The sequence below is a fragment of the Mercenaria mercenaria genome, chromosome 18 (genome assembly GCF_021730395.1).
Source record: "Mercenaria mercenaria strain notata chromosome 18, MADL_Memer_1, whole genome shotgun sequence".
NCBI classification, from domain to species: Eukaryota; Metazoa; Mollusca; class Bivalvia; order Venerida; family Veneridae; genus Mercenaria; species Mercenaria mercenaria.
In genome coordinates, this window is record NC_069378.1 from 7026968 (window position 1) to 7042795 (window position 15828).

The 15828-nt window shown below is 37.1% G+C and overlaps 1 protein-coding gene across 1 annotated transcript; it reads right to left on the reverse strand.

The window, feature by feature from the left end:
* Positions 1–1575: 1575 nt before the first annotated feature.
* Positions 1576–11232, reverse strand: LOC128550699 (uncharacterized). Its single transcript, XM_053530264.1, has 2 exons — positions 11129–11232; positions 1576–3575 (listed from the first exon to the last, which is right to left on the reverse strand). Coding segments are annotated over exons 1-2 (1962 nt in total). The 5' UTR covers positions 11131–11232; the 3' UTR covers positions 1576–1615.
* Between the last annotated feature and the right edge of the window lie 4596 nt (positions 11233–15828).

The window sequence follows — 15828 nt, forward strand, 5'->3', positions numbered from 1 at the left end:
TATTTATATTTGGGTTTTACGGCGCACCAACACAGTATAGGTTATATGGCGCCAAACAGGACTACAAATTTTGGTTCCATATCTCATTTACATCGAAATAAAAACATGAGGTATGGAATCAAAATTTGCATACCTGCTGGATTTACGGAGTTATAGCAAAACCAAGTGTTAAGACCCTATTAGTCGCCTCTTACGATCATGCAAGGGTAAGGCAGTGGTTCCAATTCTTTTCATACACAGATCGTCTCAGAACCATTTGGGGCTCCGAGTCAATGTAACCATGACCTTTGATCTACTGATCTAAAAAGCAATAGGGATCATCTGCTGGTCGTGATCAACCTCTTTATAAAGTTCCGTGATCCTGGGCCCAAGCGTTCTCAAGTTATCGTCCGGAAACGGTTTAACTGTTCAGGGTCAATGTGACCTTGACCTTTGGCCTACTGACCTTAAAGTCAATAGGGGTCATCTGCTGGTCATGACCAACTTCCCTATCAACTTACATGATCCTAGGCCCAAGCATTCTTGAGTTATCATCTGGAAACCGTTTAAGTGTTCCAGGTCACTTTGACATTGACCTTTGACCTACTGACCTCAAAATCATTAGGGTTCATCTGCTGGTCATTATCAACTTCCCTATAAACTTTCATGATACTAGGCCCAAGCGTTTTTGAGTTATCACCTGGAAACCGTTTAACTGTTCCTGGTCATTGTGACCTTGACCTAATGACCTCAAAATCAATAAAATTCATCTGCTGGTCATGATCAACCTCCCTATCAACTTTCATGATCATAGGCCTAGGCGTTCTGGAGTTATCATCCGGAAACTGTTTAACTGTTTCGGATCACTGTGACCTTGACCTTTGGCTTACTGACTTTAAAATCAATAGGGGTCATTTGCAGATCATGACCAACCTCCCTATCAAGATTTGTTATCCTAGACCAAAGCGTTCTCAAGTTATCGTCCGGAAACGGTTTAACTTTTCCGGGTCACTGTCACATTGACCTTTGACCTACTGGCCCCAAAATCAATAGGGGTCATCTGCTAGTCATGATTGAACTCGCTATCAATATTCATGATCCTAGGCCCAAGCGTTCTTGAGTTATTTTCCGAAAACTGTTTTACATTTCCGGGTCACTGTCACCTTGACCTTTGACCTACTGATCTCAAAATCAATAAGGATCATCTGCTTACCATTTAACTGTTCCGGGTTACTGTGACCTTAACTTTCGACCAACTGACGTCAAAATAGGGGCCATTTGCTGGTCATGACCAACCTCCATGTCAACTTTCATGATCATAGGCCCAAGCATTCTTGACTTATCATCCGGAAACGGTTTAACTGTTCCGGGTCACTGTGACCTTGACCTTTGACCTACTGATCTCAAAACCAATAGGGGTCATCTGCTGGTTATGACCAACCTCCCTATCAACTTTCATGATCCTAGGCTTAAGCGTTCTTGAGTTATCATCCGGAAACGCATTGGTACCGACCAACAGACGCCTCCTTCGAAAGCATCTGAATCATCAAATCAACAATTTAAAAACTGATCCATAAACAAATAAAATACAACATAGAATTTTAGAGTAAACTCATAGTTTACTCATATATAACAACTAACAAACGTCAAAACTATGCAAGGAGTATGGCATATCGGCAGCTGAAACAATCAGCTTCTTGCACAACCGAGAGTATGAAAGCGCTTTAAGATACCGAGGAGCATCTAGAACACTTATTACCTTTCCTTGCTGTGATATTTGTGCAATTTTATTAGATCCATAACAACTCACAAAAATTGTGTCCATTGGACCAACACACATGTACCTCGGCTGTATCACAGATGGGTGGGTCACTCTAGTACAAGTTTTGTTAGTCAGATCAAAAACATGTATATAATTGTCATTGATAATTGTTAGGAAAAGAGTTGACCCATCTCCTGTGTTTAAAACTAAACACTGCGATGTTTCAATATCGTACTTTCTTAATGGAAAATCAAGGTTAAAGTGTTCTTCTGTCCCATTTCGAGAAACAATTATTGCTGGCTTTGTATTGTTAAAAACACCAACCACAAAATGATCATCATCTAGGAGTGACAGAGAGTAATTTCCGGTTGTTGTAGTAATCGTGTTTTTGTGCATTATGGAGCTTTTAGAACATATGTTATAAACCTCAATTCCAAATGACCTAGTTATTGCAAACTCGTTCTCACTCAGGGCAAGAACATCTCGCGGATTAAATTCCAGTCGATATGTATATTCCACTTCTAATTTTTTATTTCTTAAATCAACTGATTTTGATATGTTATTAACAACTAGAAATTTTCCATTTCCAATGAAATCTATTCCTGTTATAAATGCAACAGTTCCATCTTTGTCTAACGTTTTCTCTGCGGACAAGGATACAACCCTGTAATCGGGATCGGTATCGTGTGGTTTCAATTTGGAATCTACACGAACTGATCCGAAGTGAGATTTGGAATTTACTAGAGACACGAGGTTTCGGTCAAACTCTAGCTTTATACTTTCCTCTTTGAGATTTGGGAAAACATCTGACTTTTTATCAGATATTTCTCTCATTAAGTTGTTTAGTCGATGATGCAAGATGTATGACTGAAGTGGTGTTGCGTACTGTGAAATATCAACGGTTTCCAGAACCTCATCGAGTTTGTCTTCGATTTCTTTACATTTTCGCTTCTGTGCAGATATCGCAGCGAACTTCTGATGCTGAATCTTTTCTGCATCATTCAGAATTTTGGCTGAAAATTCATCAAATTTCTTGATGAGCTTGTCCTTGGTTTCCTCCAGCAAATCCGGTAATGCTTCTTTCTGAGATGTCATGAGATCCTCTGACTTTGTAAGGAACTTTGAAACAGATAATACTTGATTTCTTACATCGGAAACCTCTCTCTGTACATCTAAATGTCGTAATTCCTCTGAAGAGGCCATCTCGCTTATTTCAATTACACTGTCGCATTTTCGATGTTTGACAATAGCACACGTTCCACAACAAAGAACATTTTCATCTTTACATAAGAATTCTAGGTGTTTTGAATGAATATCGCACTGACAAAATTTTCTCAACTTCTTCAGACCTGCTTGTTTGATTCCAGGCTCTAATTTAATAATTTCGTGGCCTTTCATGTATGAAAATCGATCGTGGCATTTCTGACAGTCATCGCACTGGTGTTCTTTACATGTGTTGCAGTAAACAGACGCAGGAATATCAAGATCTTGAGCTAAACAAGGAAAGCATTTACACTCTCCTTTTATTTGCTGCCTCTCCGGAGCCGATTTCATTGTTTCTAAAATGGATACCAACGCATAATTCGGACGTAATGATTTAGCCCAGGTTTCCGGTGGCTGGTCTGAATCCTTTACAATTGTAATGTGCCGGCAAAGAGGACATTCTATACCATCAAGAATATTTCGCTCTTCTTCTAGTTTAATGATGTATTCATGAATACAAGATTCGCAAAATGTGTGCAAACATTCAAGTCCCTTTGGATCTCGAAACTTTTCAAAGCAAATCGGACACTGTATACCGTCTACACTATTCTGATCATCGTTCGAAGCCATCCTAAAAGGACAAATAAGATCATTGATAATCATGGTTCAATACCAGTACTAGTATTTATTCAAAAGAAAGGGGCCTCCGCGGCCGAGTGGTTAAGGTCGCTGACTTCAAATCATTTGCCCTTCATCGATGTGGGTTCGAGTCTCATTCGGGGCGTTGAATTCTTCATGTGAGGAAGCCATCTAGCTGGCTTACGGAAGGTCGGTGGTTCTACCCAGGTGCCCGCTCGTGATGAAATAATGCACGGAGGGGCACCTGGGGTCTTCCTCCACCATTAAAGCTGGAAAGTCGCCACATGGCCTATTATGTGTCGGTGCGACGTTAAATCCAAAATAAAAAAAATAAAAAAATATTCAAAAGAAAACGCAACTGCCCCTCTTAGAATTTTTAAGAAAAGAGATGTGCATATTCTCCAGTGACATATCACAAGCCGTTCAAAATTTTGTTGATTTTTAGGTGATTTTCAAACTACTGACATTTAAAGGAAAGTAAAATAGGGAGAAGTCGATTTAGTAACATTTCATTGAAATTTGGTTCGCCTTTCACTCTGATTCTATATAATTTGTACGGACACAGTAGAGTAAACATATGTATTAATTCTATAAAAAAAATTGGCTTGTATTTCACAAGAAAATATGAACAGGCAGATAAAATTCCGTATTGTACCTTTTGTATTGAATGTTGCAGGCCTATTTTCATTAAATGCATGACCTGACACAGTTCTATAAATAGCGCATATAAAAACTTCACTACATCAATAAACATTAAAGATTTCCTTCAGTAGCAAAACAACAAACTAGATCTGGGATTTTGTATTCGGCTTTCGTGGATTTTGCAATGTCGGATCATACTCGGCGCTTGCGCGCCTCGTGAGATCGATCTGGCAAAAAAAACCTCTTGAACTGAAAACACCACCCAAGATCGAGCTACTAACTACTATTATAACAACGCTACTGTATGGATAAAAAATTCTTCGCAATAAAACTTGCTTGAAATTTTAAAATGGAAGTCTTAATCAATTTTATAGGATTTTTTTCAGGCTAGCTTCGTGTATTATTAAAGCAATTTGCTTAGGACGGAACGACTGTTGCTGGTTGAAATCATTTATCTAGCAAAAGTTAAAGTTTGTTAAATCAAAACAGCAAATGAGCCGTACCATGAGAAAACCAACATAGTGCATTTGCGACCAGCATGAATCCAGAACAGCCTGCGCGGATGCGCCGTCTGGTCAGGATCCATGCTGTTCGCTAATGGTTTCTTTAATTGCAATAGGGTTTGAAAGCGAACAGCATGGATCCTGACCAGACTGCGCGGATGTGCAGACTGGTCTGAATCCATGTTGGTCGCAAATGCACTATGTTTGTTTTTTCATGGTGCGGCTGAAATAGTTCTTAAAATTCCACGGCTGGCGGGCATTCATGAATGTTTTCATTGTAAAATAAAGGGAATCAATTATCAAATTTGAAAGTCAGAACAATTTTAACAATGTTCGTAAAATTACTTGGACATTTCACTTCTCGAACATTTTAAAAGACTAAATTTTGGAATTATAAGTAATTTTGAAATTGCAGTTGATTACCGCAAAAACATACATGTAAAACAATATTTTTTCGATCAAATCTAAATCTATGCTAAAGTGCTTTACTAAATACACAATGTACTTATTGAAAAATACTGTTTAATGTAATGTTGATATTTCCACTGCGAAAGAAAGGCACGGAAGAGGAACAGAACTTAAAGCCTTTATTGACAAAAAGTGGTAACGGTATTTTTCATTGTAAATTTTGGTTATCTTGGACACCAAACAAAAAAAAATATAAATTTTGACTTTTGTTTGTTGATAGGTTGTTGTAAAACTGTCAAAATATTTAAGCATAAAAAAGCATCTCAGTGCGAAAATACTGCAAAATTTCTAAAAAAAATTTACATATTTTGGATATGTGAATTTGCTCGACTTTTACTATGGGGGAAAGTACATTTTGGTAATAAAAACTGACATTCTTAACCTTTAACCTGCTGGTGGCAAATTATTTTGCCTTTGTGACCAATGCAGACCATGGTCTGCACTGTTCGCTATTCAGTCAGTACATTTCCAGTGAACACCCCTTCGAATAATAAATGATATTTCTCAAATAGAATGATGGACCAGTCCATTTTAGAAATTTAGCAGGCTAAGGGTTAAAGATATTTTTAGAAATTTAGCAGGCTAAGGGTTAAAGATATTTTAAACCTGCTGCTATAGTATAATTAGACCTTTAGAATGATGCATAATTATATCTGGATCTTGCAATCCTCGACGGATAAGGCAGATAAGACAGTAAGTAACAATTTGGTAATCTGTAGAAGTATTCAAACTGGATCTCCCATTTTGGTCTCATGGGTGCCTACGAGACATACAGCCTACTCGAGTATTAAGTCAGTCTGAAATGCAGGTCATGTTTCACAGCTGTTTACAATAAATACTCCGAATGACAAAAAGCATCCGTGTTTATTTTCCAACGCAAATAAATTATACCTGGACATCATACACTTATCACACTATGAGTAAATACATTTTGAAATATTTGTGATAAATAATTAAATATTGGGCATAACTTTTCTAATCTATTCATAATCAAATACAATACAGGCCTAGTTGTTAATTTAGAACAGGTGGTTTGTCTGGACTGTTTTAAATGCGCTTTGTGTTACATTTGAATAAGAGTCTCCGAATCAAAGGCACTTGGGTTGTGGAACACTTATCCTATACCGCTCCCTTGCCCAAACTACTTCGCACCTGTATAACCTTTTTATCACCCGACGCAGACACTATGCTTAGATCACTTTTACCTCTGCTGTATGAATAGTGTTGGGATTTACAATGATATACAAGTGCTTAGTAGTTCAGGCGGGGGGAGGGGCTGGGGGCGAGGCATGTGTTCCAAACATCAAGTGTCTGTGTTCGAATACCTGGAAATCAGCCGCGAAAAAAATAATTATTAAGCAACGTAGCCAATAATTCATAAATCAAATAACATTTTTGTATTGGTAAATAATATAATGTCCTATTACCATATTTATATATCAAAACAAAGCAAGTATTTAGTACTTTTAGACTGCTAGGGTATCCCGACGTCATGTGTTCTCGACATACATGTATTCTCGAGCTATTATGGAAATGGCCTGTATATTTTTGCATGCAACATAATCATCACAAGTAAATACACACGAGTGTAAACATTGTGTCTGCTATTTTAAAAATGAAAAAATAAACAGTTTATCTAGAGTCAAACCAAGGCATTTTCGGTCTGATTGTTCTTTCCTTCTCGGAACACTTAGGGCCGGTAAGTCACACTTGACTGAGCAATTGACCTCGAAAGCTGTTGTCATTACAAGCTGGCCAATCAAACTCCGTGACCTTAGAAATAACCTCTAACGTTAAACTTATTATTTCCTAATTGAGGCGACTCTCTGACTGAACGCGCTCCGCGGATAACATAGGATGATTGGCTGATTCTTTATTTCCTCCATTCTTGAAGAGCATAACATATGTACAAACAGAGGCATATATCAGCAAATTTACATGTAAACAACAAAATAAAGATTATCGCTACCTACTTCGAATGCATGGTCAATATGTGAAAACAAACCCCACTGCGACCCTTTAATTACGCGCAACAAATTCACACAACATGTGGAAATGGATTGACCGGGTCAAAAATGTATAGCCAGAGTATTCTTATTGCCGTATTTACTCCACTGAAAGTGGTAACGTATTTACTTTGTTGTTGGATTCACAATTTATGTAAGCGTAAATACTTACTTGACATTTTTAGGCAGTACAAAACAACATAGTTCTGTTTCAAAATTTTAGTTGTTTTTTGTTTTGTTTTTGTATTTTGGTACAGAAATAAACGCACTCTTGGTGCAAAAGTAACGCCCCCAGGGGCGCTTAAAAATAAGTAAAGTTTCTTGTCGACGAAAGTCCCCACCTGGAATGGATGGAACAACTTATTTCCAGCCGAGCTCACGGCAGGCGTCATTTACCTCCCCAGCATCCAGTCTAGACTGATACTGTTGGAAACAGTACCAAATTAAAGTAAATCACCCAGCACTGAACACTAGTCGGGATATCAGCCGCAACCGTGAATCGATCCGGGTCCGGTAATCGAACGCGGATCGCTGGCGTTATAGTCCAAACTGCTAACCACTGCGCCACTGACTCCCTGATTAAACGGGAGGATACGGAATGTCAATAAGGTAGAATGGTCTTGTCCTTTGTGTCCGATCCTGGGGTTCCGCACACTGATGACCAATATTTTAAACAGACATTGCAACCAAAATTTTACAAGATGATCATTATATATTTACATAGATGTGCCCTAGAAGGAACTTTTGCTATGTTTTAACTCGTTTCGAACTGTGTAATTAAGTTAGAAAATCTTAATGAAACTTTTAACATGGTTTAAAAGTTGGTATATATCCATAAATCTTCCGTCAAGCATCATTACTGCTATCAAAATTTCTGCACCGGAAGTCAATCAAAATAAGACATCAATCTGCCTGATTTTCACTGTAAGAGATGTGGACTGCGTAAAGTAACAATAGGTGTCACGTGAAAGAACTGAAACACATATCTATTTTCTCAGATATAAATCAGGGCTATCTGTAAAGGAAATATTTTAGAGGAAATGTGTTAATTTTTAAAAGAAGTTCAGCCTATAGCCTTTTGATATTGATATGGGTAGGTTTTGAAAAATATGTAGCAATTTGGGGTTTTCAGATTATTTCAATTATCAGATAGGTTGCTGAGCAACCATATCATTTGTGCATACCCACTGTTTTAATTTAGAAATATTAAGAAAATAATGAAAAATTCTATTTTTATAAAACAGGTGCTATTTCAAAATTATATAGTTCTTGCAGTGACACAGTTTCACAACAGTGATTTTAACAGAAATGGTAAAAATATCAGTTTCTAACTAGAAATTGCTTTTGTAAAAAAGCGTATGTCTCCCCCAACGCAAAGTCCTATAGGCAAGAAGTCAATAAGGGTCAGGAGCGAAAGTCAAAGAGACACTGATGGTTGGCTGCAAAAGGGATCATCTACTTGGCATGTCCAGTCATCCCGCTAAATTTCAACACTCTTGGCCTAGTGGTTCTCAAGTCACTGTTCAGGCTCCTGTGACCTTGACCTTTGATCAAGTGACCTCAAAATAAATAGGGATCATCTACTCTGCATGTCCAATCATCCTATTAAGTTTCAACATTCTAGGTCAAGTGGTTTTCAAGTTATTTTCCAGAAATGATTTTACATGACCAGGCCCCTGTGACCTTGACCTTTAATAGACTGACCCCAAAATCAATAGGGGTCATTTACTCTGCATGTTCAATCATCCTATGAAGTTTCAACATTCTGGGTCAAGTGGTTCTCAAGTTATTGATCGGAAATTGTTTTCCATGTTCAGGCTCCTGAGACCTTGACCTTTAACAGAGTGACCCCAAAATCGATAGGGGTCATCTGCTCTGCATGTTCAATCATCCTATGAAGTTTCAACATTCTGGATCAAGACGTTCTCAAGTTATTGATCGGAAATGGTTATCAATGTTCAGGCACCTGTGACCTTGACCTTTAACGGAGTGACCCCAAAACAATAGGGGTCATTTACTCTGCATGAACAATCATCCTATGAAGTTTCAACATTCTGGGTCGAGAGGTTCTCAAGTTATTGACTGGAAACAGTAATCCATGTTCAGGCCCCTGTGACCGTGACCTTTAACAGAGTGACTCTAAAATCGTTAGGGGTCATCTACTCTGCATGACCAATCATCCTATTAAGTTTCAACATTCTGGGTCAAGTGGTTCTCAAGTTACTGACTGGAAATGGTTTTCAATGTTCATGCCAGTGACCTTGACATTTAATAGAGTGACCCCAAAATCGATATGGGTCATCTACTTTGCATGTACAATCATCCTATGAAGTTTCAACATTCTGGGTCAAGTGGTTCTCTAGTTATTGATCGGAAATGGTTTTCAGTGTTCAGGCCCCTGTGACCTTGACCTTTGACGGAGTGACCCCAAAATCAATAGGGGTCATCTACTCTGCATGACCAATCATCCTATGAAGTTTCAACATTCTGGGTCAAGTGGTTCACTAGTTATTGATTGGAAATGGTTTTCAATGTTCAGGCCCCTGTGACCTTGACCTTTGATGGAGTGACCCCAAAATCAATAGGGGTCATCTACTCTTCATGACAATCATCCTATGAAGTTTCAACATTCTGGGTCAAGTGGTTCACAAGTTATTGATCGGAAATGGTTTTCAATGTTCAGGCCCCTGTGACCTTGACCTTTGATGGAGTGACCCCAAAAACAATAGGGGTCGTCTACTCCAGCAGCCCTACAACCCTATGAAGTTTGAAGGTTCTAGGTCAAATGGTTCTCCAGTTATTGCTCGGAAATCAGGTGTGAAGTACGGACGGACGGACAGGGCAAAAACAGTATGTCTCCCCCAGAGGCGGGGGGGGGGGGAGAGACATAAATATAGCCCGGGAATAAATATGACAGGTGCTTCCTGGAACTAGAAAGTAGGTCAATAATAAAATTAGTCCAAATAATTGTACTCGTGAGTTGAATATCGTTATATTTTTTTGACTTGTCCGAGTACAAACTAGAAAAGGTAAAGAATGTGATAACACTGTCCTCTTCTTTGCGTAAGTAACACCCAATGGAATCCGTTGGGCGGGAATTATGTTATAATAATGCAACGGATAAAAAAAAGAAATACATACATAGAAAGCCTGTAATTTTTCCTTTTCAATGATGTATATATTACCGAGATTTCTTGAGAAAAATTCAAACTATGGCAGTTAAAAAAAATGCCAAGGTTTAACACGAGTGTACTACATATTGGAAAATGGCCGATCACCGGTAAACACGTTAGGTTACTACACGAAGCGTTTTCATTGGTCACGCCTCCGACCGCCATTACATGAAGACGATTGAAACGTTAGAGGTTTAAATTTTTTACAACAGAAATTCTTGATAAATATGTCCTGTTCTTATGTTTTTTATTTACTATTTATGATTAAAACAACAGGTAAGCAGTTAGGGCTAAAGAAAAATCGTGACTACTGATAATTCGTAATTTCAATCGACCACAGTTTCCACCACAGTTTTGATTGTTTCTGGTTGAGACCTCTAGGTAGACAACGTAAAATATCAAAATGTAAAATCGGTCTACCCGAGTTCTCATTATTTAGACTATGATAAAATGTGCTACTATGAACTCAACGAAAATAAAAACGTGTTTTTTTAAAGCAGGATGATCAGGAAGGGGTAAAATTTTGAGGAAATGGTAATTTGAAGATGAGTTTATCTTATTTATTTTTTAAATATGCCTGTTTTTGTTAGACTGTCGAGAACACATAATGCCAGGATAGATCCTGAAACGTGCAACATGGCGAAAGCGAAATTAGTGTAGGCCTACTTTTTACCGATAAATAGGTTAATCAGTGATCATTATGTGTGAGACCGTTCTTTACCTTTACTACAAAATAAAAAAAAATGTACTTACATGTTCTAGTTGGCTCTTGATGTTAACAACCACACGTTTTCCCTTAACTGTTATATTGCTAATTAGATAGCGCACAGTTCGCTGCCACATTGTAAGAACATGGCCGCTCTCAGTAGCATTCGACGGTACAGAAATGCAGTATACGGCCCCATCAGTAAAAACTGCACATTAACGCTTACCGCTGCATTTTGAACCGACCACAATCTCTTGCACTGGAAATTTTGCACCGTAAATGATATATTTAAAAAAAAAACAAGAGCTGTCCGTAAGGCAGCCAAGCTCGACTATTCGAAATATTGTCACAGAAGCAGGAAATTATTACCCAAAATGTTAAATATCAAAAGAATTTTAAGTTCGAAAGGGGACATAATTTGACCAAAATGCATATCAGAGTTATGGGACTTGATGCTATCAACTAGTTTTATAACCCCGAAGAAACCTGTGAAGTTTCAATTCAATATCTGCATTAGTTTTCGAGATAGTAACTTGCATGTAAAACTTTAATTTTCTAAGTCCAAAAGGGGGCATAATTTGCTCAAAATACATGTTAGAGTTATGGAACTTGACCCAGTGAAGTTGGTAATTGACCTTGAAAAAGAATAAATAAGTTTCGAAGCTATATGCCTTTTGATAATAGCTGTATGTACTTGCACGCAAAACTTTAACCAGGATTTTCTAAGTCCAAAAGGGGGCATTATTTGCCCAAAATACATGTCAGAGTTATGGGACTTGATTCTATCAACTAGTTTTATAACCCCAAAGACACATGTGAAGTTTCAATTCAATATCTGCATTAGTTTTGGAGATATTAACTTGCATGTAAAACTTTAACCAGAATTTTCTAAGTCCAAAAGGGGGCATAATTTGCTCAAAATACATGTTAGAGTTATGGAACTTGACCCAGTGAGGTTGGTAATTGACCTAGAAAAACTTCGGAATAAATAAGTTTCAAAGCTATATGCCTTTAAATGATAGCTGTATGTACTAGCATGCAAAAACTTAACCAAGGTGTGACGCCGACGCCGACGCCAGGGTGAGTAGAATAGCTAGACTATTCTTCGAAAAGTCGAGCTAAAAATGTACTAAAATACATAAAATCAATAATAATTTCCTGTCTTGAAACTGAATACAAATAAATATACTGTAGTAATCAAGTTTAAGGACATCTGAACGCAGACCTTTTCTACTAATCGAAATAAATGTTAAACGAATTAAAATACGCGTGAATTTCGTGGAATATTTAAATTTGATCAACCTAATCCGTAACAGGTATTTCGCGAATTGCGACTTAACCTCAGATCCCCTTTCTAAATTTCAGTTAGCTTAGTTCTGCTCATCGTTTACTCGTTTAGGTCAAACCCATTACTTTAACTGGGGACCATACGCCGCATTTCTTGGAATTACACACTAGTGTATCATTGAAGGTTCCATGTGCACCACCGTATGAACATATCTGTGGATGTCTCTAAATTGTTTTTATACTTGTAGTTGTAGCATCATTGTGTAAATGTTGAGTTCTGCTCAACCCGAAGGCGTGGACGGTAGCATCCATTTCAGCTACCGTCCATGAACAGGCTCAGTTAAACCGAGCCTGCAACATTTTCGTTTTTGTCATGCTGAGCGACCTGTGGAGTTTTCATTTTTCTATTTTAATTTTGCAACATTCAAGTTAGCAGAAAAGCAATATTTACATGCTAAAGTTTGGTAAAAATTTCAAAACATTTTTTTTCTTTCGAAATTATATATTTTTTCCCCATTTTTACAACGGGAAAAGTACATCTGTTGATTTTTTTTGCCATAAAACCGACATTATCAAAGGTATTTTAAAACTTGAAGGCATCCTATTACAACCCTCAAAGAAATTAAGAATAATGAATACACTCATAGACATTTATAATCGGTCACCTATAATTTTCAAATATTTCTTTATGTTTGCCCTGAAAATAAAACAATTATGTATACAGTCAACTTCTTTAATATCTTAATAACAATATGGGCGGTTTCATTTCATTAGAACATTTGAGATTTGGTAACAACAATGGTTTGAATAAAAGGTAAAGGTAAAGGTCTTGTTTATTATAGTGTCACCCCTACTGAAAGGGCCAGCCAATTTGACTTATGAGACACCTTTTATTGTGCGTACCAATTACCTCCCAACTTCTACCACTATGCCAGGCGCCAGGCGGATAGAAATCGGTAACCATTCATTTAACTAGCTCGTGGCTCACGAACCGGCCATTTCGGAATGAGTCCCATGACAAACATCCCCCGGACGAACGCTCCCCATGGGGCTCGAACCTTCGACCTCCCGATCCCGAGGCGGACGCCTTAACCACTGGGCCACGGTGACACGGTGAATAACAACATCCACACTTTCCAAAGTCAAACTTTCAATCAATATCTCGTATGTCCGCTGTTCGCATTAATAACTGCATGAAAATTGCTATGCATCGAAATGATATATCTCTAAATCAATTGAAATGGCGCCTTGTGCGATATTCCGCCACTTGTTCACGGCGTCATTTTCAAGATCATATAGACTCAATTGCTGTGGAAAACGTCGAATTCTGCCCTTGAGCAACTCCTAAATGATCTTAAGTTAACAAAGAGTTAGTGTGACTTTGAAAAGTGTGGGGGTTGTTATTCAAACCATTGTTGTTACCAAATCTCAAATGTTCTAATGAAATGAAACTGCTCATATTGTTATTAAGATATTGAATAAAGTGACTATATTGTTTTATTTTCAACCTATTCTTAAAGAAGTATATGAAAATCAAGTTGACCGATCATAAATGTGTATGAGTGTAGTTAAGACTGCGATATCCTGAGAGTTTTATAACAATCCACCAACACATACAGTCAACATTTAGCTAATTAATATTGGTGTCAAGTATGACCGAAGTACTCCACCGAAAGTCGTTTATTTCTTTCTTTGATAAATTTAAAATTAATCGAAGTATTTTGAAAAATTAAAAAAAAATTATAAAGTTCGTATTACCACACTCTTGCGTTCTTTTAAAAGATGCAAAATATCAATGGCATTGTCTTTAAGGTAAAGAAAAATCAAAACCTTGATACAGAAAGGACGAATGGAACAGACTCTCGGCTTTCAAACTTTGAGCTGGATTGGGCTTAACGAACATATTTTTAATTTAAGATATCATGAGAGAAACGCCACGCAAAACATTTTGTTGTCAATAACTAGCTTTAATGATTGAATGGCTTATAAAATATGCAAGCATATAAATACATTACTCAGACCGCTTCTCCATTATATATAAAGCAGCGAGCTTCATCCTGCCATCATACTCCTGTAAGTGCTACGAGATCCAGTAAAACAAAACAATTAAACTATTTTAATTGTGTAAAGCAGACAATAATATGACAAATAATTCAAAGTGTTTCAAGACATTTCAGTGTATACCAAACACAAATTCTTTGTTTCCAAATTAAATAAATTGGGTTTCTATGTTTGCTCGCCGGGACAATAAGTATACCGTCAAGACAAGACGATGTAATACGTCTTTTTCCCGTTGCGTTTATGCCAGTTTCTGGCCTTTCCACAAACAACAATATTTTACAGTAGGAAACATTCATACACGATATTTAAGTCAAAGCATTATATTAAATTCATTTACATGTTCAAACTTTACGATTGCTTCAACATGTTTTATGCACAATAAAAACATTTACACTATGAATGAATAAAGATAACATCACATAAATAAATTAATACAGTCTACCGTAAGTAAAAAAACACTTTTGTCTTTACTGTTTTTTAATACTACAGTAAGTACGACAAAGCCTAACAGAAGTGAGTTTATTGCTCTATATAAACGATTCTAGTAGTTTGTAACTTCTCTTTTAGGTAAATTTCATAAACATTTAGTTATTTTGTAATAAATGTTGTTTCTACGGAAGCGTGAAAGGGCCATCAGACGCTAATACGACTTAGTACGTTAATGCTGCGGAAAGGATATGGAATTAATGTTAGAAAAACGCACAATTATTGTTATGTTTTAATGCATGCACGTTTCGGATATTTCAAATTATTACTTGAAACAATCACTTCTGTTTCCCTTGTAAAACACAATGCAACGTATTGTTTCCTGCAGGTTGCAATTATCTGGATTATATATAGTCTGAAAGCTATTTTTAGATCTTCGGGCAAAACATACTCTTATTAAACAACTAGATTTCATAAACTTCACAGAGCTTATATTTTATAATACATAATCAAATGTATTTATTCTTATTACTCGGGTGGCGTTCACAAACGCCGTCTCCCTAACTTAAGCAGTCTCTCTGGAGTTATGGCTCTTGATTTACGCAGAACTGCAAAACGTCACAGTATCTGCTCTTTAACTTGAGAAGTTCTTATCAAATGTTCACCAGACTTGGTCACACTGTGTATGGACATAATATGACGGCGAAGTTTGATTACAAACTGGATCCTTTAAGTATTACTGGAGTAATGACTCTTGAATTTCTCAAAATTGCGAAAAAGTACAGTGTCCGCTGTCTGAAATATGTAGTTCTTAAACTGGGGAACACTTTTTACGGGCAAAATATGTCGACTGAGTTCAATATAACCATCGGATTGTCCCAATGGCTATAGAGAAGATACTTTTGTACTGAAGAAAAATTCATATTGTTCTCTTTCTAACTTTATCTTACAAGTTTTAATCCCTTGGGTACGC